We start from the raw sequence: 22688 nt of genomic DNA, 5'->3' as shown, positions 1-22688 counted from the left end.
AGGTCGCTCTACCACCATGCGTGGTGTAATAAAGAAACTATTAATGTTAAAGTATGAGGGCGCTTGCAAAACACAATTTAACAATCCTCTCTCATGACTGACTGATGCGCTGTTCTATTTTGACCCCAGTGTTATCACGCACATTGCCAGAAAAAACAACAACAAACGAATGATAAACTTTGATAACGGTTTACGTCAGCGTTCGAATTTAACGGTTCCTAGGTCCGAGGCCGACTGAAAACCATTTGGACACTCAGCTTTTGTTTTCTGCATCCAGCTTTTGTATCCCAAATAAAATAGGAGCGTTATTTCCGATACGATGACGTGTCAGCGAGTCTGACCACTCGATCCCGTTGGTTACTTCTTATAACACGAAAGGGTTGCTCAAGACCAATAATTTATTCTAACCCGGATCGCGCGAACTTCAGTCGACGCTGCAAGTCGTCCAGGACAGGTTATTAGAGAACACAGTCTCTACTATCTCTGCTTACATGCCTACAGTGACTATGTGAGGCACACTGTGGTCTGGTTTGATAGGTTAAGAAAGAATGGATGTGACATGATTATCGGACCATAAAGTCTATCCAGTGATCAACAGCATGAATATCAATCTACACAATTGGCTTACGATGACATGTGTTCTTGTCTCGACTTACATGTCTATGGTGACTATGTAAGACGCTCTATGGTCTGGTTTAATAGTTTACGAAATGATGAGTGTGACATGATTACCGGACCATAAAGACAATTCCGTGATCAGCAGCATGCGTGTTCCATGATTCTCGACTTGCCATGGTATGATAGTGATTCATAAACACATGTTCTGTCATCGCATCGTATGGTGTCAATCACAGGATTGTCTGGTATCGACTCGATTGCTTGCAAACCATATCGTGTAGTTGTACCACAACTGTATCAAGTACTTACTCTGATATAGCCACAGTAGTACAATCGGCCCAAAGATTTCTAAGGTCAGGTCATGTCGCTTCTATTGAGTGAGCGAGTTTAGTTTTACGCCAGTTCCAGCAATATCACGGCGGGAGACAACAGAAGAGAACTTTACACATTGTACCCGTGTGAGAAATCGAACCCGGGTATCCCATCGCCCCCTATTATAATGAGTGTGAAACTTGATTTTCCCACAATAACACTGAAAACCCGCTGATGCGCTGACGTTAAATTGCGGTGGAGACTGTGATGTTTTACACACCCTTCTACGGAGCTGGTTAGGAAAACGATATGCCAGTACAATCTGGCAGACTTGCGTCAGATCGACATAGGTAAATGTGCAGTCAGTTCATCATTAAGTGCCGAAAGTCAACAGAACCCGAACGGAACCTGAGCAACTACTCAAAGAACCATTTCCAGTGACCATTTCAACATCACCTTCATCACCAGGACCTACAGATAATGAATCAGACTCACTGTCGTCAATATAGTGGAGACAGCTATAGAATACCAAACTCGGTCTTCTTCAACAACATATATGGGGTGTGCAGTGTTCTTACCTCATATACCATAGCGCATATATGCTTTGCGAGAAGGATTTGTCGCGCTAAACCGGTTACCATAACATGACAGGTGTGCGTGAGAGTATTAACAATTTTCGTTGATTCATGTTCATTCTTGATTCTTCGATTACAGTTAAACTGATTTGAGGTTCAAGGTAAAAGTTACAAGATACGACAAGAACATACTCATTTTGCCAGTATATAGACATGTTTATTTCTTGAAAAATACACATCATTTGTTAGCTAGGGCTTGGCTAAACCTTTTTCAGTTTTTTGAGAACTACACTTTTGTCGATCGCCGGCGACAACATTGCTGAATATTTATTCACTCAGTGTTTGCGCCGAAGCTGCTGAGCATTTGTATGTCAGCCCCATTAGGAAGTGAGCAGTGCAACAAGAAAACCACCGATACTAATATAAAGACAATGAAGTGTAAAGTTCATAAGTAGATGAAAGTGACGAAACCATTTTGATAACGATATGAAATTTATGCTAAAAATTGGGTCCGTCGTAAGATACTGAGTCCTACGCATGTATCTATGAATTACTATCAAATTTTGGTAGTACCATGTGTATCCTGCACACTGAACAGTGAATACATGCAAAAGCAAAACAATTGTCTACCTGACAAAACGGAGGAATTGACTTTGAAGTCATTACTTACTTTTGTCTCGTGGATATATTTGGTCATTCTGGATGATTATGTATAGACCTAAATAAGTAACATTCGACTATGTTTCATTGGTCTCTTTTGTTTGTACAAATTGTTTTACCAACCTAAAATTTCACATAAGTCGGTGGCAAAATTGTGAATGACAATGGGGGATCTCAAAAAGACAAACGTAGAAGCAAGAAATGAAGTGGGAGAACTAAGTAAGCTATGATTACAGATCGAGTCATGAAGTTGCTTCTTTACCTATATATAACGTATGCACCATCCAAAAGTTTAAAAAAGATATAGTAACATATGCTTAAAACATGAAACCAGTGTATTGGACCGAACCCGTCACCCAGTTGTGAAGACTCTCTTCCAAGAAAGGTCCTCAATATGATATGAGGAATAGGCCTATCATTCATCGCCTCTTAAGCAGTACGTTTCATTTTGAAGCAAGAAATGTATTTCACATCCTTTCTTGTGGCCTATTGTGATTCTGTCTGTCCAGAAATCAAGTTCTCTAGCTAAATGTGCCAGTTCGGAAGAGTGTTTGTATACATGCAATCGTGTACATGTAGAGACAGGTTCCACAATAAAGTTTTCCAGTTGGGAAGGAAGGACGACTTTTTTGGTTCCTCACCATCGGATATCTGTTGATTCATCAAACCTGAGCAGTTAGCCTCATTACCAGTGACAATATCCCCATCGGCAGGTACTTCACATGATGATTCAGACTCACTGTCGTCAATTGAAAGACATGGACCAAGGTTTATCTGAGCTTTTCCCATCTCAAGTCCTGGGACTGGTTGAATGTCTCCTCTGGCGTTGTTACTATGGTGATGTAGAGTGGTGTTGTCTGAGGCTGCTGAACTGACTCCATTTGAACCTCTGGCCTCCAGGCGATTCCGGCCCCTGCGATGTTCCTTCTCAAGAACTTCCTGTGCAAGTCTGGCATGGACACTTGCATTTTCAGAATATTGACTCCAAGAAAGGTAGTTGGGGAATTCAGGTTCCCGGGTACCATTTTCTCTACAATTTCCTCTTTCATTACATTCCACGTTTGTGGAAAGTATAACATCAAAGTTGGGAATGTTTGTATGCTGTCTGCTCTCAGTGGACACCTGTGTCTGGCCTCCATGTTCAGTGTCCTCAAGACTCGGTGCGCGGAGGTGGGAGTCAGTCTCACCAAGAGAAGGGCTCCTTCCTCTGTTGGATCTTCCAAGGGACAGTTGCTTCCGTGTTGGTCTTCCATTGATGTCGCCATGAGGAAGATAAATATTCCTTTGGTCGTGATTAGTAGAGTATTCTTTTGGTCTCGCCCCTGTACCCCAATCACCTGGTAATACCTTAGGGATGGGTGGAGGTTTTGTGCCATCATCAATATTACATGATATTTCTGACATTCTATCAGCTGTCATTATTTTCTTGTGTTCCCCATTACTCTCTTCTGTCTTTTGTCCATTCATAGCCATAACTTCTTCTTCTAAGCGAACAGCAGTAGCAAACGCATCCTCAGTTACCGTGTTTTCTGAAGTCTCATGGGTCTTCTCGGTTGGGATGGTCACAGCCTTGCTTGGTTTAGCTGCAAGTGTATTGAATTTCATTTGGCTAATGTTAGAGGGGAAGCCAAGCCCATCAGAACATGCTGCATGTATGACATCAGAAGGGATAACACCTGGGTCATCAGGAACATCCTGACATCTATCAGCAACCCTCCCCGGCACTCTCCCGCAGTTTCTGTTCAATGTCCTGGTTGAGGTCGACGTGCCATGTAGTTCCTCATCCTGTTCCTTTATCTGACAAACCAGACCCGTGTGGTGTTTGATGTCCTCCAGCACATCCTTTCTCCCCATCTTATGGAGAGCTTCCATGAGGACACGAAATGTTCCCTTCTTGGGATGCATTTGTGAGAACCGCTGAATAACACTCTCTGTGTTCACAAACGTTCTTAGGTCTTCAAGGTTAAACCCTACAAAAAAGCAAGCAAACAACCAAACAAACAAAACAACCAAACAAACAAAAAACAAACGTGTAATTTGGTAAGAAAACACTGAGAGTGAGTGAACAAAGGTTTACTCTGCTTCACACACTTCGTCCATGTGAAAAAATGAACCGGGCCTTCGTGAGCAAAGTCTTCAAACTAGGCTACCCCACCCCAGCGAACTTTGAGAAACACCGGCACTGTATCACATTATATTAACGCTTAATATCTGCTTATATAACATTTTGATAGTAACAAATAAACCGATTTTCCGAAGCAGACAATGCATCTCTGATTATTCTTTTTGAAAAATACATCCGTGAAAATACTGGAAAAACATCTTGCGTCTTTAAGTTCATAGCTGGACTGTGGAAAGTCTTTTCCCGATTCACATTTCAGAGAAGGAAATTGTCTTGCACAAGTGTCTGGAAATGATGTTTTGCCTCAATCCAAATTCTGCCGCATCGCCCGGAATACTAAACGTTCCGTGCCCCATTCTAATGAAATACTAGTATACTCAAGAGCTGCTCAGAATATGTACTATTCGTCCAACACTTCATGTAAGGGTTATTTCTTTTCCCAAACATGTTTTGATGAAAATGCTTATTGAACTGAATTAATTCAACTTAAGCTGAGCATATAACAGTGTACTAGTCCCTCCCCCCTAACACGCGCATATCTTCAGTTCAAGACACAGGGAGGTGAGCCTGTTGTCTGCTATACTAGTCTTCATAAGTGGGGAACTACATCAAGAAATCGATCCACTTACCTAGTTCGCCAGCTAGATCCTCGTAGTTTCCCCTCCTGGTTTTGGGATCTAGATGTCGGTATACGCTCATGATCAATGTACCCGGAGCTTGTCTCAAAGGTGTGTCTAGTGTATAAGTCCGTTGACTATATTCAGAACTGTCACATTCAGAAGATATGTCATCTTTTAGCATCTGCCCACAAAGAACCGGTCCGTTCTGTTCCATCGACCGACCTGCTTTACCACAGGACAAGTTCCGTCTATCAGTCTGCCATGGTTGATAGACCCTGACGGGGAGTCTAGTTGGATCATTGTCCAGAGAGATCCCAGAAGCCAAATTATCTAAGTCTTTTCGCGCGTGGGACCGTCGCAAGACTGCTGAAGAAGATGCAGATGGAGAGGCTAAACCAGCACCCGTAAGACTGCTTCTGCTTCTGTTCTGTGTTGTAGTGTGTCGCTTTCCTTTGCTGAGGTTTTGATTTTCTGATTCAATCCTTTTCAGTTCATCTGAAGCGAAGTGGATGACATGATACTGTTAATGATGGCTGGCCAAACTAATGGAACACGGAGGCGTTCAGGTAAAGGCCAGAGGCGGTGGGGTAGCATAATTGTAAAAGCGTTTGTCCTTCATACTGAAGATCAAGGTTCGCTTTCCCACATGGTTACAATGTGTGAAGCTCATTTCTATTGCATCTTGTCGTACTATTGCTGGCGTATTGCGGCGTGAAACCCAACTCACTCACACTCTTGTTAAGGACAGTGAAGCAATTTACTGTTTATTGTACTGATTGGTTACAGCTATTTAGCGTCCGGTTCCGGAAACCGAATTTCCGGACTGTCGAGGCAAATTATACAGGCATTGATTGGTAACAAGCTGATATCGTCCGGGAGCCGAGACAACGAGGCTTCACTGTATTTTAGATCCTGGACCTATGATTCTGTACAGCCTGTAAGCGAAGTTATCGATACACTAGTCACAAGATTATCGGCCCTGGCAAATGCAAATCAGTACGTTCAATATTACACATATGTTGTACGAACTCATTTTTCGTGGACGTTGGATTTGTCACTTGTTTTCCATCTCTATGTTTGTATATAATCGAGTCAGGTGTCATAAGACAGTCGAGTGATCAACATCAAGAGCATCATTTCACGCCATTGGGATACGATGACATGTGTCAACCACCCGTCAGTCGCCTCTTACGACAAACATCAATTCTAACTCGGATCATCACGAGTGCACTGATGTAGAAATACCTTGGAAAGGAGAGGCCAGAGATTCTTTCCCGCATTTCTCTAGAGCTTCAATGAAATGTATCCACCAGTTGTCGTGCAAAGTAATTTTCTCCAGGAGAGTTTCACACTGTCGCTGTCTGGTTTTCGTTGGTAAAATTATAGCCTAGAAATTAAAAAAAGAAAAAGAAAAACAAGGAACAAATAGAAATGACTCCGAATCGACCAACGCGTTCTTAGCGCTACGACATTCGTAAGCCTATGATAAACTATTGAGTTAGTCGTTACATTACGAACACTTAGTGGATCGGGACCATATACTCCTACCGTTGACTTACGAACGCTTTGTGAATGTTTCCTCGATCGACTGATCCAAAATCGAGACTACAACGACGAATCTAAATGTTGCAGACGTTCATTTAGGGGTTTAGGGGTCAAACGATTATCAATCGTTCTGCCGCCCCTTACAAATCGTTATGATGCCAACTTCAGTGGCTACATAACATCGCCACTCGGGTCATCGTTGCTGGTCGTGCGTCGTGGTAACGTCCCAACGTCAGTGTCAAGAAGAACTTGGCTATGCGCTACGCGAGGAGTCGTACGACGGGCAATGGCGTGCTAGGAACACATTCCACCCCGTGTCTCCAGGGGTAATAAAGTAATACCACGAGTATAAGAAGCGTATACTTACATTATAATGATCCGCTTCCCCCTGAGACAAAACACTTTTCATGTGATTGGCAATAAGACAAGGATCTAGTCCTGTTATTAGTTCCATGTAGTTATTATCCATAACCTTCTTCATCCTGTTGTAAACGTCCATCTGGGAATACAGCCAAGTAGAAATTGGAACATATTTAAAGGTCACATGCAACCAAAAAATCAAACATAATTAAAACACATTTATCACTTATTCATGACATATAATATACATTGCTGCTTTTAAAAAAGCAAATAAACACAATTATAAGCGTATAATCGCGATTCAAAAGTGCAATATTTTGTACTTGGGCTTACTTCCCCCGAAACGAAGCCCTCGGGAGACCGAACCCAGTCATAGCGGGTGGATATGCACTCAAGTGTAACGACGGCTTCCGATTGGCTGTTTCATTTGCTGATATGCTGAGGGTTCATTGTGTGTACAGAAAGATGATTTTTTGATGGGCATTTTAGAAGTATAGCCAGTCACAAGAAAGTAAGATTCTTTATGGATAACAACTTCTTTTTATGTACTTGATGCGTCGTTTCAGTATAGATTCATATACTGTTGTCAAACAAAATCATATACACGAAAAGAAGTCGTTATCCATGAAGAATGTATATAGAGATGTTGGGTTCGGAAAATACATTTTCTCTCAATTTGCGCTCGATCCATTAAAAATCCTGCGTGGCTGGAATCTGTCATTCGTTCAAGTACAAAGCAGGACTTGAAACTGACAAGAGTTTGCACCAGCTTCCGTCAGATCCAGTCATCCGAAAAAATGAATGTAGTTTGTTTGCAACCCACAGACATAAAAACATGTCATGTGTATCACACGTGCCTAATTACATAATGTGGCAGACCCGGGACTCGGGTGCACGAGTCATAAATCAACTTATTTTCTTTATGTCGTATTGTCTGATAGGTGTTAAGTTTAAATTGCACGTGGTCAATGACTGAAGCTGTGTATTGCATGTTGTCTTTAGCAGACAGGCTGACAGACATATAGGTGTAAATAAACCAGACACTGAGCTTTCTCTGTGACAGAGACTGCTTACCACAATCAACAAGTTGTTTTACGTAACGAGTAGATTATTTACTTGTTTGTGTACACAACCATGATTAGACTCCTGCTCACGACCTCAGACGCTGGGCATGCATACTGTTTCAAGCTCCGCGAACCTATTCACTGCGCATGCGTCATGGACGCAGCGCAGCACAGCTGTTGAAACCAGTTTTCCCCCCAGCGCTGGGGGGAATTTAGTAAAACGTTTGAACCCCGATTTCGCGGGCTTTTTTTTCATCGCGTTTTTTTCAACTTTATAGGCTGAATTGGCATTTTTGATGATTTGTTTCGGTAAGTGCATACCGAAAGGTACCAGAATCTGCAAAGTTGTGTTTTACGTTGCATGTGACCTTTAAGAATATATCTAATATATATCAAATATATGGGGGCATGGTGGGCGAGTTGGCTAAAGCGCCAGGTTGTGATCTAGTGAGCTTGAGGTGTCGGAATCGAGCCCACCTGTGACCGGATGTAAAAGACTTGAAGTCAACTTTGTGTGCAGACTCTTTCGGTGGTATCACAGCCCCAAGTATCCAGTACACAACCCTATGTTCTTAAATGAACCCACGGATCTGTTGGTATATGAACAGATGGTGGCCACATGAATGCGTACAAACACCTAGTTGCGGGTACAGCAACGTGCAGTAAACTTGGACAAAGTTCTGTGACTATGTTTCCCAGTCCACCCAGATATGATTGAGTACCTCGTAAGATTGGGAAAGCCACATTAACTCGCTGCGTATAGTGGTTGTAATAGTTGTGTGATCCTTGTGAAGTTGACATTGATAATACGATATGCCTTTGAGATTGACATCCAATGATTGAGGGAATAATACAAGCCCCTAGAGCATGAATTAGCTGCATGGATATGTGTACTATATAAATATCTTTTAATGATAATAATCTTAATAATTAACAGCTAGTCGAGGGTATGCCGTTTTATGTGCTAGAATCGTTGAAAAACTGACAGCGATAAGAGCCTCCGATTTATGAGGGTGCGCCGATAATAGAATACATTGAATTATTTGAGTTTAAAGCTTGAGCGAACAAATTATTGCCAAATATGTAAATGACAAAAATATTCAGGAGAGATTCTGTGTTTACCAATATGCAGTTCCACCTGGTAATAATGACATGGCCGAACAAGAGGTCGAAATAGTTGCCAAATTTTGCTGTCTGAAAGTTACTAGCCAACAAAATAGTAGCCCGAAATTTGAATGTAGAACAGATTATAGAAATAGATGAGAATCTTTGTCGACATAACACAGATTTCTTCATTAAGGTGCCTATATGACGAACATTTTCATAACGCCGTAATCTTGCATGATTTAAAGGTGTAAGATAAGTTAAGAAGTCGGAGAAAGTGATCTATTTACAAAATAACCCCAAGAATATTCACCAGCCAGTCGGACCAGTGACAGTAGAGATTTAATGGTCCGAGTGGATATTTACTAGCCACGGGTTAGAGGGCCAGTTGCTATTATGCACAGTGTGAACAAGTGTTCGAAATATGAGCCCACCCTTAACCCCATGGCAGGTAGACTTAATCAGAGTCACGTAGTTTGATAATGGTCTATCACCCACACGTGTTCTTCCAGAACAAGCCGATTAACGAGTTTATATAGTGACGAAAGATATCTAATATGTATGATCTAAGTTAGTTGCGTGATCCGCCCACGCGCGAAGTGATACTTACTATCAAACTGACCTGCATGCAGAAGTATCCAGAGGCGAGAAAATATGTATCGCCACGTTATGGTGTGTTTTAAGCAACATATCAATGCGAGACAAAGGATATAAAAAACTCGAACGTCATTCTAGTGCTTATTGGATGTTTGTATTGAACTCAAAGATGTCATAAGAGCAGAGGAACAACTCATTTTTCGAACTCATGGTTTCTCTGCTCCAATGATACCCGTGAAGATCCCGGGGTAGAATAGGCCTTCAGCAACCCATGCTTGCCATAAAATGCCACAATGCTTGTCGTAAGAGGCGACTATCAGATCGGGTGTCAGGCTCGCTGACTTGGTTGATATATCGGTTGTCATCGGTTCCTAATTGCGTTGATCGATGCTCATGCTGTTCATCACTGGACTATCTGGTCCAGACTCGATTATTTACAGTCCGCTGGAACTCAGCTGGAATATTGCTGAGTGCGGCGTAAAACTAAACTCACTCACTCTGCTCCCATGGCATCTTCTCTCTCAATACAAAGCATCCAAATCCACTAGTATGACAATCTATAAACTGTAGGTTTTGGTGTTGTGAGAACCAGAAGAGTTTAGTCAGAGCTTTCGGCTTTCCACAGATCAGATGGCAATGTTTCATAACCTTGTTAATTGGGTTCACGGCCGGAAAGGCTAAAATCGTCACGCTTCTCGTTTCAATGAACGTAGGCTTCGCGGTGCTTCCAACGCAATGTTATCACTGAATGAATACATTCAGTAGTATTCAGGTTGTAGTTTCCCTCACGTGTATAAATTACGTAATTAACTCACCATCGTGACAGATGTTGATATTTATGTACATCTGTTAATATCGTATATTCTTTGCTCTTGTACCACCGATGGTAGTTTATGAGAGAAAAGACGTTGAAGTTAAAGCATAATAATGTTCTACAGAAGCGAAGATTATATAATTGTTTCGAAAAGGATTCTCTCTACTCCCGACATGTATTAAGCTTTCCGGCACCGCATCTTTAGCTTTGGCGGTACTCCCCTGATTATACCTCTCCCGGGAAAACCAAAATATACATTTGAGTCTTCCCGGGACATCTGAAAAATAAATTTTAGCCTTCCCGGTACGACACCGTTAATTGATACATACTTTAATTGACAAAACTCAGTCTTGTACGTACCTGGGCCTAGATTTCCGAAGCTCTCTTACCGTTAAGATAGCCGTTAGTTAAGACTAATGAATGGCACTTACGACTATCTTAACGCTAATGAAAATAGAGCTTCGAAAATATGGACGCTGGTTTCTAACGTACAAAATAAGGTATTACAACCAGGTTGTGTGTTTTCAGTAGCAGGGCCGTGTGGCAGACTAGTAGTAAAGTGTTCGCTCGTCACGCCGAAGATTCAGGTTCGATTCCCAACATGGTGACATTGTGTGAAGCCCGTTTCTGGTGTTCTGGTGATATTGCTAAAAGCGGCGTAAAAAACTCACTCTCTCATTCACTGTTATAGTAGCAAAGATTAAAAATACACTGAATTGTTTTTATTATTTCCATTTTGACATTTTATAATTTGGATCATTTCGAAATAATCTTAAAACAGTTTATGATGTTGATCAAGTCACTAAAGACAATGCTTAAAAACTGTAGATGCATATGGTCAAGTTGACCTGTTCGCTTTAATGAGCGTGGGGGTAAGAGTGAGTGAGGGAGGGAGTGATTTTCTATTTGTCACATCGGCAGTATTTCAGGCGTATGATGACAAACGCAAAGATGAGAGCGTTTTGTTATTAATTATTTTATTCTGTTTCCGCAGAGGCAGAGATAATGGAGACTAGAAGTGTTTATCATGCCACTATGCTAAGAAAAATAGGACAGGCGGGAGATTTGGACAGCCTTAATTGTAGGAGCTACGGTGAATTTGAGTAATTTCTTCGTTTAGTTGAAATCAATATTTTCGTCCTTTGAGCATTAACTACAGTGTACACATATTTACGTTATTGACTCGTGAAAGTACACGCTATGCTTTTACTTACCTTGCAGAACACTTGCGGCCCGATTTTGACAGTGAGATTTCACTTGCAACTGGACACTTCGAAGGGAATACCCATGCAGACGGTGAAAATTGAGGTAGGTTCTACATGTGTAGGTATCTGAGACCAGACTCAAGTGAGCTCCATACAGTGTTCGGTGTGTAGAGCTTATGGCTGCTTTTGTCGCCTGTGCTGATCTGAAGTTTGCTGTGGGCAAAACCATTGAATACTGTGACGTGTGAAAATGTTTAGCTTCTCGCCTCGTGAAAATATCTGGTGACTGATAATGTATTTATGATCCACATAACTGCAGCAACTAACAGCATCATTTCATCTTGGTTAAGTTCTATTAATTTAGCATCATGAGTACCATACTTGTATAAATGAGTTTTAATTGTTTCGTAATGCCGCACTGTAGCTATAGACTGTAAATAAGAAAAGCCTGTAAAAATCAGCCACCAAACCACTGCTCGTACAACCAAGAGTATCACTCACCAAACCACTGCCCGTACAACCAAGAGTATCAATCACCAAAAGAGAAGACGTGCAACCAAGAGCATCAATCGCCAAACCAACAGACGTACAACCAAGAGTACCAACCACTACACCAGTAGACGTATAACCAAGAGTACCAATCACCAAACCAGTAGACGTACAACCAAGAGTATCAACCACCAAACCAGTAGACGTACAACCAAGAGTATCAACCACTCCACTAGCAGACGCATAACCGAGAGTATCAATCGCCAAACCAGTAGACGTACAACCGAGAGTATCAGTCACCAAACCAGTAGACGTACAACCTAGAATATCAACCAGTACACTAGTAGACGCATAACCGAGAGTATCAATCGCCAAACCAGTAGACGTACAACCAAGAGTATCAATCACCAAATCAGTAGAAGTACAACCAAGAGAATCAACCACTACACCAGTAGACGTATAACCAAGAGGTTCAGCCACACACCAGTAGACGTACAACCGAGAGTATCAATCACCAAACCAGTAGACGTACAACCAACCGTATCAGCCACCAAACCACTAGACGTACATCCAAGAGGTTCAACCACTACACCATTAGACGTACACTCAGGTGTATCTTTCCTTTGCAGCTGTACTCTAGAAGACCACCAGACGTATCAGCTTTGTCTATGAAAATACAGTGAGTAAGTGAGTTTAGTTTTACGCCGCGCTCATCTATATTCCAGCTGTATGGTGGCGGTCTGTAAATAATGATTAATCGAGTCTGGACCAGACAATCCAGTGATCAAGAGCATGATCATCGATCTGCGCATCTGGGAACCAGTGACATGTGTCAACCAAGACAGCGAGCCTGACCACCCAATCCCTTTAGTCGATCACCTCTTACGACAAGCATGGGGTTACTGAAGGCTAATTCTAACTCGGATCTCCACGGGTTGTATTGTCAAATGCAAACGAAGTATCATAACTGAAGTTAGCTAACATGTTAGTGAACGCCATGTAGATACTAGAAAACGGTACACACATCAGACTCAACACGTTTTCACTAACGACTCATGCATGTGTTCTTTTAATCATTTTATCGTGAGTAGTTGCTGGGCACAGTGGCTACCATGGTAACTAGGGCCAACCTTCATCCATGCGACTTTGTGTTATCGACGTACATTATTGAAATTCAGTTGTAAACTTTGTGCAGTGCCAACATTGAATTTGTCCGTGTGTGGAGTTGGGGGTTGAACCTGGTCTCAAAGTCTAAAATCTCCGAAGTGGTAATAGTGAAAGTCGCTGTGCACGAGAGATAACATTGGAAAAACTATAAACGGGTAATGTTGATCGAAGTAGCTTACTAGTATTGTAGAACATATATTATCCCGTTTAATATATCACGCATTCAATTCATGTTTCCTTCTGTAGAAATTTCTGGAGTAAATGATAGCGAACGTGGCCGGGGAATCCCCTGGTAAAACCGATACTATAAATAAACCAGGTGGCAGTCTCCGGTCAGGTTGGCAGAGGTGAGATATATGGGAACAACAGACGAAATGTTTACAGCTGTTTGACAGCTAAACTATTATTTTCTGTGCACACATTTTCATGGGACATAAACTATTTATCTATCTATACTGCCTGCCAAAAATTCAAAAGTCAAATTTTATGATGCAAGAGTCCATTGTACATTTTGAGTTCATTCATTGAACATCGATTGTATATTTTGCCAGAATAGACTGATTAGAAGAGAATGAATACCAGGAGTAGAACAAGTAGTGCAAATGACAACTCTGACATTGGTAGTAAAGTCAGTCTGTGGGATGAGTCAAGAAGTGGGATGGCTGACAGAGAACAAGTGGGGGCTGATTTGGGTCAGTCCAGGGTGTCTGTGCTGCATACACAGGACACTAATCACAACCAAATGTCTTACAGCCATGGGGCTCCACCAACAAGAAGTCTGATACCTGAGAGGTATGGTGACATTAATTGTTCTAACATTGGACAGGAGATTAGATCATTGCCTCAGCCACAGCATCATAGGGTACCTGACTTGATGGTTGGGAATGCAAACGTTCCTCATCGGAGGTCAGAGAGCAGCTTCATGGCGCCTCAAAGCAGGGCTGGTTCCTCCAATGTTCGTCCTGAAATGTCAAACGGTGAAATCTTCAGAGATGCTGTGACCTCACCCCAGATACAATATGGCAGTAATTCAGATGAAGAGACTCGAGAAACAGGAGCCAGTGACCAACTGGATAACTCAACACGACCACAGGTGGGAGCTGATCATGCTGTAGATGAAACAGGGTCAGATATGCAATCCACCCTTAGTAAATTTTCCACTTTAACAATAGATTCTCACGGAAGTTCTCTTCTGACAACTGAGTCATCAGGTTATCATTCCCCGATAAGGTCAGAGCCATCAGACACCAGCAGCTACTGTTGGCCTGGAAGATCAGCAGGAGGTCAAACCAGTGGACGAAGAGAAGCGGTTAGTTCGTTTGGTCAACATAGACAAGAGTACAGTCTTCCAGATATGGACATTCCACCCCACTGTCTTATAGACACCCTTGGTCCACCTCTTGAAGAAAATCGAAAGAAAAAGCGCAAAACATCTGAAAACAGACAGACAAGACATGTGGACCAAATGATTTACAACAGTTCAGATGGGAGAGCGGGCATGGAGAGACCTTCATCTTCTGGGGCAACTCAAGGAGTTACTGATGTAAGGAGTAGTCATGGTGACAGAGAGGCCATAACTACAAGCACTCACCACAAACAGAGAAAGAAATCAAAGAAAGAACCAGTAAGTTTGCAAATGTTTATATTGATGAGAGGCATTTAGAAGCTGGGGAATATAAGACCAAATCACCTGAAACAGGGGCAAGAAAGGCACCCAGAAAAGTATTGTTATACAATAAAAAGTTGCCATTCTTATACATGTCATGTATTTGAAAATGTTCCTGGCATTTGTTTGATGTAGCAACATTGCTGAACCACTGAAAAATATCTTGAAAATATAGGCATATATTGTTGCAGAAAGATGGCATTGAGTAATGTTAAATCTATAGAAGACAGTAACATCATTGTGAGCATTTAAAACTAGTAGAGCTAGTAACATGAGTGATACAATGCTTGCAAATGTCCTGAAGGCCGTTTTTTTTTCGAGACACAGACATGTGTGAAGTATACATAAATGTGCAGAATGGATGTAGAAAAGAATATGTATTTCGTTCCAAGGGATACACAAGAATAGTCACTGTACCAAATTATTTGACAAGAAATACAAAGTTTCTGTACTTAAGTAGTTACCAAATCTTCATTTCATTTTACACTCCTGAAGATAGGGATGAGAATTGATCTTCAGTCACCCATGCTTGTTGTTAAAGGTGACTAACAGGATTGGGTGGTCTCACTCACTGACTTGGTTGACATGTCATTGTATCACAATTACAAAGATTGATGTTCATGCTGTTGGTTACTGGATTGTCGGGTTCAGACTTGATTATTTTCAGACTGATGCCATATTGCTAGAATATTGCCGAGTGCAGCGTTAAACAACAACCAAACCATCTGTTATGTTGTGCAATGGTGGTGATGTAACTAAGGATGTTGGTGTGATGAACAGCAAGATGAGTTCTACAGATATACATCTTCTCCAGAGAAACCTCCTGATTGTTTATGGATGCTTGTCCTACTGGTGTGGTACATACAATACATACATACCATGACATACTTGTCGGTATTGAATTTACTTTTCTTCATTTTCAGTATCCTGCAGAAGTTGATGACAGTAAGAGAAAGAAGATGGAGAATAACTTGGCTATGTTTACTGACAGAGTTGACCCACAACTGCTGCAGCTGCACCTCAGGGGATGCCTTAAGGATTATCAATGTGTATGTACTTCTATATATACTTTCAGATAGTGACTGTGATTGACTTGGTGTGGATGTATGTGATGATGGGTCTCCTGTTTGAGTTTGATGATGTGTCAGGGATGGTGGGTCTTCTGTTTGTGTGAGGGATGGTGCATCTCCTGTTTGTTACGGATGATGGGTCTGCTGATTGTGTGAGGAAGGGTTTGTCACTGTGTGTGTGAGGGATGGTAGGTCTGCTGACTGTGTGAGTGATGGTGTGTCACTGTGTTTGGGGGATGGTGGCTCTGCTGATTGTGTGAGGCAAGGTGTGTCACTGTCTGTGTGAGTGATGGTGGGTCTCCTGAGGGATAGTGCATCTGTAGTTTGTGTGAGGGATAAAGCATCTCCAGTTTGTGTGAGGGATAGTGGGTTTCCTGTTTGTTTTGGGGAGTGTATTTCACTTTTTTCTAGAGATAGTCGGTGTCCTGTTTGTTTGGGAGATGATGGGTGTCCTGTTTGTTTGAGGGATGATGGGTGTCCTGTTTGTTTGGGAGATGATGGGTGTCCTGTTTGTTTGAGGGATGATGGGTGTCCTGTTTGTTTGAGGGATGATGGGTGTCCTGTTTGTTTGAGGGATGGTGGGTGTCCTGTTTGTTTGGGAGATGATGGGTGTCCTGTTTGTTTGGGAGATGATGGGTGTCCTGTTTGTTTGAGGGATGATGGGTGTCCTGTTTGTTTGAGGGATGGTGGGTGTCCTGTTTGTTTGGGAGATGATGGGTGTCCTGTTTGTTTGAGGGATGATGGGTGTCCTGTTTGTTTGGGAGATGATGGGTGTCCTGTTTGTTTGAGGGATGATGGGTGTCCTGTTTGTTTGGGAGATGATGGGTGTCCTGTTTGTTTGGGAGATGATGGGTGTCCTGTTTGTTTGGGAGATGATGGGTGTCCTGTTTGTTTGAGGGATGGTGGGTGTCCTGTTTGTTTGGGAGATGATGGGTGTCCTGTTTGTTTGGGAGATGATGGGTGTCCTGTTTGTTTGAGGGATGGTGGGTGTCCTGTTTGTTTGGGAGATGATGGGTGTCCTGTTTGTTTGAGGGATGGTGGGTGTCCTGTTTGTTTGGGAGATGATGGGTGTCCTGTTTGTTTGAGGGATGGTGGGTGTCCTGTTTGTTTGGGAGATGATGGGTGTCCTGTTTGTTTGAGGGATGGTGGGTGTCCTGTTTGTTTGGGAGATGATGGGTGTCCTGTTTGTTTGAGGGATGGTGGGTGTCCTGTTTGTTTGGGAGATGATGGGTGTCCTGTTTGTTTGGGAGATGATGGGTGTCCTGTTTGTTTGAGGGATGGTGGGTGTCCTGTTTGTTTGGGAGATGATGGGTGTCCTGTTTGTTTGGGAGATGATGGGTGTCCTGTATGTTTGAGGGATGGCGGGTGCCCTGTTCGTGTGTGGGATGATGGAATGTGATTGTTTTTGTTTTATCCTTTCAGGAACATATACTTAATCAGTCTGATGTCAAGTCTCGACCATATGTGAACCAGATACTCTGGAACTACTTAAAGAGGGCTCCTCACTGGTGGCAGAACCTTGAGAGAGCATTGGAGGAATGTGGATACAATGAACTGTTGGCCAAACTGAGGGAAGAACAGAAACATGGTGTTTAAGTGGGTTAAATGGCTGATTTTGTGTGCTAGTGACTCTTAAGAGTGTGGCTACTAATCCCAGAGGGGACTCAACCTCACATAGTACAAGAAGGTTTTTTTAGCTCACAGGTGATGATCCCATACATAACATGTCACATTTGTCTCCTTTCTAGATGGCATCGTGTATTCACATATGCTAATTGGTTGTACTATTATCTTGACAACTAGATATATGTAGTTTACACTGAAGAATTCTTTTGAAAATACTGCTTGTGTGATTGCAGTCTCAAGGATGTACAGTTCCTGAGCAACAAAGGTTTCTTGCACGTCAAGAGGATGCATTTCTGCACATTGAAATGCGAAGCATCATCTGAGCCACTGCAGGCAACACTGAATGGCACAATGCTCAGAAAAAGGGACACAGGATATTCATAGATTATGAAATGAGTGAAGTGCACCACAAAATTATGAAAGTTATGGTCATGTCATTGAGAATTAAAGGGGAAGTCTAAACAAAAATTACTTAAACCAACATGAATTTTTGTAAATTACTTGATATCAATGTTTGAATATCTAGACTCATATTTCTTACAATGAATTTATAACCTGCACTATAAGTGCTGAAATGTTATGCCTTTATGAGCCTGTCAGCCGAGCTAATATGCCACAGTTACCGCCATTTGATTATAATTGGTGCCAGCTGGGCCCATTTGTTAGTTTCATTTTGTTTTCATTGTGATCAAGGGCAATAGTCAGAAATGACTAGAAGTGACATCATCATCGTGTGTGAGTTTGTGTCAGTCATGACGTCACGCTTTTGGAAACTCCATGTTGTGTTGAATCGTGAAAATAATAGCAATACACATATTTTAAGCAACAAGCTTTTTATTTTGCTACGATGCTTTTCAGATGCATGTTCTAAAACGTCTGAGCATGTGTATGCAACAAATAGAATAGATCACTCACAATATGGGAAAATGATATAGTGTAAAATCTGAGATCGGCTTTGTTTTCAGTTCAAATTAGTAGTCCTTTAACAGCGCAACATCTGATATATTTAGGGCGATTTCTCTGAGACGCATGGTTTTGGTGACAAAGACCATTTGACATTTTATTTTGAACGCTGTGAGGAATTCAAAGATTTGTGTAAGGAAGATGGTTTTGAGTTATAATTTTGATGCAATGGCAAAACATCATGGACAGATGTGACATGACTTTGAAAACACTGGATGAATGTTCATTTTGATGTTTGCGTACACTCTCCTGGACATTCTCAGTTCACAGACCATGTTTCAGAGCGATCATTGGTGATTCCTCCAAACATTAAAAACACTGGATCACGATCATGATGGTCATGTATCTGCACCACATAAAATGGGTCTAATGTCATTCTTTTATCATTTGGGCACCAATGAAGTCATTTCCAAGGGATGTAAACCATGCTGTGTTAACTGTGGACATAGAACTCTAATGTACGAACTTTGAATTGATATAATGCAAAAATTACTTCTTTCTGGTATCTGTTTGTTTGGGCTTTAAAACTACTTGATAAACATTCCATATGATGAAAGAGTGGAAGACAAAAAGGTTCATTTCAGTTTAAACTTGCCCTTATAAATGTTATTGATTTTGAGACTTGCATGTTTTAGAACAGGTTTGCATATACAAATGTACAAGCAAACGGTATGATTTGAAGATAAGTATTCTTTGATCCAAAACATCTTACTAAATTCTTATATGTCCATAAAGAGCATTACAAACATATAAAATATTATCTTGGATTATGGACTTGATCGTGTCATGTTTTCCCTTGCAGTTTGCAAAATCTGTCTAGTCCACTTGTAAAAATTATATGAAATAAAGCCAGTTACATCCTGTTTGTTTGTGGTTTAATGGTGCACTCAACTATATTCCAGACTTCTGTAAACAACACTCTTGATCACACAATCAAGTGATCAACAGCGCGTGCACTGATCTACATAAATGGGATACGACCAAGTCAGTGTACCTGACCACCCGATTTCGTTAGTCGCCTTTTATGACAAGTTTGTTTTGCTGAAAACCAATTTAAAGCCAGATCTTTAAACCAGCCATCTGAACATATCAGCATTACACATTTTCCATAACAGTAAAACATTTCCAGTGGAAACAAAGTATACTTATACAGTTTCCTTTGTAGCTGGCTGGTTTCCACCAATGTTGCCTGTGGTATGTAAATAATCAAGTTTTGACCCAAGAATCCAGTGTTCAGCAGTATAAGTACGAGTCTTGGGATACGATGACATGTGTCAACCAGGTCAGCAAACCTGACCACCTGATCTCATTAGTCGCCTCTTCTGAGAAGCATGAGTTGCTGGAGACCAATTTTACCCCACATCTTAAAGGGTCATCTCCTTCGTCAATCATGGCACTTAGGGACTGCTAATAATTTATAGCTGTGTATGTGTTTGTGAGAGAGTGTGAGTTTGAGAGTGAGTGAGTGAGTGATGGATGATCATACCATTAACTTTGTTGGATGACACATACACCTGCTATACTGGTGTACAAAACAGCCCACAAGTGCATCCTAATACAACAGAAGTAGCTTTCATCTTGATTCAGTTTCATCAGAGACAAAATACACACACCTTAATGCCAACCCAGAAAGGTTTTATTTGCTATAACATCAATTCAGTACAATTCAACAATCTTAAGAACAGATCAGTTCTCCGCTTGTAGATATATTGTATCTAATGAATGGCAGACAGTAGTTTGCAACAGTTAAAGAATGAGTCATAATTTTTAATATGTACTTATCACAATGTATGCTGGCAAGGCAAGGGACCTATTTTGATTTTCGCAACATTGTATTCTCGATATGACAACACTGATGGACTGCTTTCACATTCCTGGGGAAAAAACCTGGAATATGCAAGAAGGAATACATACACACGCAGCAGTGTCATTTCTCAGCCCTGTAACACTTTATATTCCGATTTTCTCAGCACTAAGACCCTTCAATCTTGAGCTTCTCAACACTAATACCTTTTAATTGTGAATTTACCAACACTAAGACCTTTCAATCTTGAGTTTCTAAACACATAGAACCCATTAATCTTGAGTTTCCAAACACTTACACCTTCTTGTTGTGTAAATGCACATGCTGAAATATCTTCCCTTCAACCAATCCCTGACAAAGCCTACTAATGCACATACAAACTATTAGTCTGAACCACTCTAAAACAGACAGTGGCAGTCTTCAGTTCAGGTATACCTCAGTATCAGTGTGACACACTCCTAAAATCACTGTTCAGCGATTAGTCAGTTTAGCTAAACAAACACCAAGTGAAAAGTCATCAATGTCAAACTCTGGTGAACTGGCAAGCCTTGAAGGCATAAAGAAATGTGCTTCAAAACATTAAATAATCTAAAATTTTCACTGCCTACTAGATGTTGAAAGGAATCCATATCATTCTTTGCCAAGATTTACCCTCTCCTAGTATCACTATCACACACACTTCAGTTAAATATTGCTGCTCACCATAAAATATATACAGCTGATTATGTAACATGTTTATAGAATATTAAACAACATATTCACATCTTAGATATTGCCCAGAACATACTACACTGATCACACGAAAAATGTGTTACTGGTACTGTTTACAACTAACCATAGATACAGTTTGACAAAGGAATTCAGAGTGAATCTTGGCTTCAAACCTATGAACGTTGCATGACCTATTTACTAGGTTAGCAGCAAATGGACGAACTGTAATAACCCTGAACTTGAGCAAAATCTCAGAATAGTTGATAATTTCTATCCCTGCCAGGTTGCCACAATTGCAATGACACTGTACTTTAGAAAGGCCTTTAGTTTTAACTGCAATAACCATAGACATGAAATACCACAAATTGCATCTTGCTGAACTTATGAGAATGAAAACTGAAAAAACAAGGGTTGTATGTAATGCATGTTACATCACATCTCCCCTTGATTACTTTATGTAGTGGTAAAATTGCTTTTTGGTCTCTAATATAGGCAATGAAGATATTAAATACCAGTCTTTAGGCAAATATAGGCTGTGCGGTGAGTCCATAATAGAATGACCACAAACTTTAACATGTACAATATATCCCTGTAACTTTATCTGGTCTACTTCACCGTCTTAATAAACATGTTGTCTTTTTCGGCCGAGATCACTAGTACGTTCAGTCCTGACACGTTGCAAACCAATATTACACATCCAACTGACATGATTTCTGTAAAAAGTAATAATAGTTTTATCAAACTTATCTTGATTATATAACAAATATAACAAACAACTAAAAAAGAAACCCTGTAAGCATATATAGTTAAGTTTCATGTGAAGTTGTCTTATATAATGAATCAAGAATGCAGTGAGTTGGGTTGAACGTTGCTTTTAGCAATATTCCAGCAATATCACAGCAGGGGACACCAGAAATGGGCCTCACACATTGTACCTATGTGGGAAAATGAATCTGGGCTTTTGGTGTGATGAGCAACCACTATGCTACCACCTCATCCAATCAAGTATACATTTAATATTATAGTGAGATATTACAAACACAATTGTCCAGAATATATAGGTCTCCAGAAACAAGGTACAGTCAGAACTGTTCTGGTTATATGTGTATATATCACTTGCGTCCTCTCCCATGGGAGGGGCCTCCCCTTCTACCACCTCTTCCAGCGGTCTTGGACTTAAACTGGTTTTTGAAGTCCATTTCTACCTCTTCTAACTGGGATATCCTCTTGAATTTTATCGGTGAATCTGACTCAACCTCCGATGTTGTAGGTACTGATGTCCAGTTGGGGTCTTGGTTGTTGGACGTTTCACTGGACAGAGAATCCGTTTCCTCCTTTAAGCGATACTTTCTGGAAATGATAAGGAACTAGATTTACAGAAGGACAGTTGTAGTCCATATTCAGTGCTGTTTGGATTGAGTGAGCATTGTTCTATACCACAAACCTGCTGATTGTATATGTAGTCTGTAAACGACTGGCAAGCAAAGCCAGAAGACTCGCAGGCAAAGGTATCTACAACCTTGGTGGATAGTATTTTTTGAGGCGACAGCATAGCCTTTTTTCCAAATAAGTGCTTTATACATAAAATAACACTTA

General features: G+C 41.0%; 3 protein-coding genes across 11 annotated transcripts in view; 1 reads left to right on the top strand and 2 right to left on the bottom strand.

Annotated features, from left to right (window-relative positions):
• Positions 1 to 1700: 1700 nt before the first annotated feature.
• On the bottom strand, positions 1701 to 11714 carry LOC137266336 (uncharacterized). Its single transcript, XM_067801821.1, has 5 exons — positions 11606 to 11714; positions 6820 to 6951; positions 6153 to 6294; positions 4917 to 5402; positions 1701 to 4135 (listed from the first exon to the last, which is right to left on the bottom strand). Exons 2-5 carry the CDS (start codon positions 6949 to 6951, stop codon positions 2691 to 2693), a joined length of 2205 nt encoding a protein of 734 aa, XP_067657922.1. The 5' UTR covers positions 11606 to 11714; the 3' UTR covers positions 1701 to 2690.
• Positions 11715 to 13325: 1611 nt separating this feature from the next.
• On the top strand, positions 13326 to 19442 carry LOC137266337 (uncharacterized). 2 transcript variants are annotated; one of them, XM_067801823.1, is made up of 5 exons: positions 13326 to 13407; positions 13804 to 14876; positions 15842 to 15967; positions 17411 to 17584; positions 17848 to 19442. In XM_067801823.1, exons 2-4 carry the CDS (start codon positions 13824 to 13826, stop codon positions 17582 to 17584), a joined length of 1353 nt encoding a protein of 450 aa, XP_067657924.1. In that variant the 5' UTR covers positions 13326 to 13407; positions 13804 to 13823; the 3' UTR covers positions 17848 to 19442. The 2 variants fall into 2 exon arrangements, with proteins under 2 accessions (XP_067657924.1, XP_067657923.1); XM_067801822.1 differs by lacking the exon at positions 13326 to 13407 and adding an exon at positions 13542 to 13599 and having other exon boundaries at positions 17411 to 19442.
• A 753-nt stretch (positions 19443 to 20195) lies between these two features.
• The window catches only part of LOC137265777 (uro-adherence factor A-like), a 40930-nt gene continuing 38437 nt past the window's right edge, over positions 20196 to 22688 (bottom strand). For 7 of the 8 annotated variants that reach the window (XM_067801229.1, XM_067801234.1, XM_067801232.1 and 4 more), the window contains exon 19: positions 20196 to 22442. In XM_067801229.1, coding sequence (XP_067657330.1) covers positions 22205 to 22442 — 238 coding nt within the window. In that variant the 3' untranslated portion in view covers positions 20196 to 22204. The remainder of the gene's footprint in view (positions 22443 to 22688) is intronic. The other variant, XM_067801236.1, reaches the window with a different exon arrangement.

Source organism: Haliotis asinina, chromosome 15 (genome assembly GCF_037392515.1).
Source record: "Haliotis asinina isolate JCU_RB_2024 chromosome 15, JCU_Hal_asi_v2, whole genome shotgun sequence".
In the NCBI taxonomy this organism is placed as follows: Eukaryota; Metazoa; Mollusca; class Gastropoda; order Lepetellida; family Haliotidae; genus Haliotis; species Haliotis asinina.
This window is presented reverse-complemented; position numbering and strand designations above follow the sequence as displayed.

Coding starts and splice junctions, on each gene's coding strand:
- LOC137266337 (XM_067801823.1), top strand. CDS start 13,824: ATGAATACCAGGAGTAGAACAAGTAGTGCAAATGACAACTCTGACATT. Junction 14,877..15,841: donor AGAAATCAAAGAAAGAACCA/GTAAGTTTGCAA, acceptor CTTCATTTTCAG/TATCCTGCAGAAGTTGATGA. Junction 15,968..17,410: donor GCCTTAAGGATTATCAATGT/GTATGTACTTCT, acceptor TTATCCTTTCAG/GAACATATACTTAATCAGTC.
- LOC137266336 (XM_067801821.1), bottom strand. CDS start 6,951: ATGGACGTTTACAACAGGATGAAGAAGGTTATGGATAATAACTACATG. Junction 5,403..6,152: donor TCTGGCCTCTCCTTTCCAAG/GTATTTCTACAT, acceptor ACTTCGCTTCAG/ATGAACTGAAAAGGATTGAA. Junction 4,136..4,916: donor GGATCTAGCTGGCGAACTAG/GTAAGTGGATCG, acceptor GCTTTTTTGTAG/GGTTTAACCTTGAAGACCTA.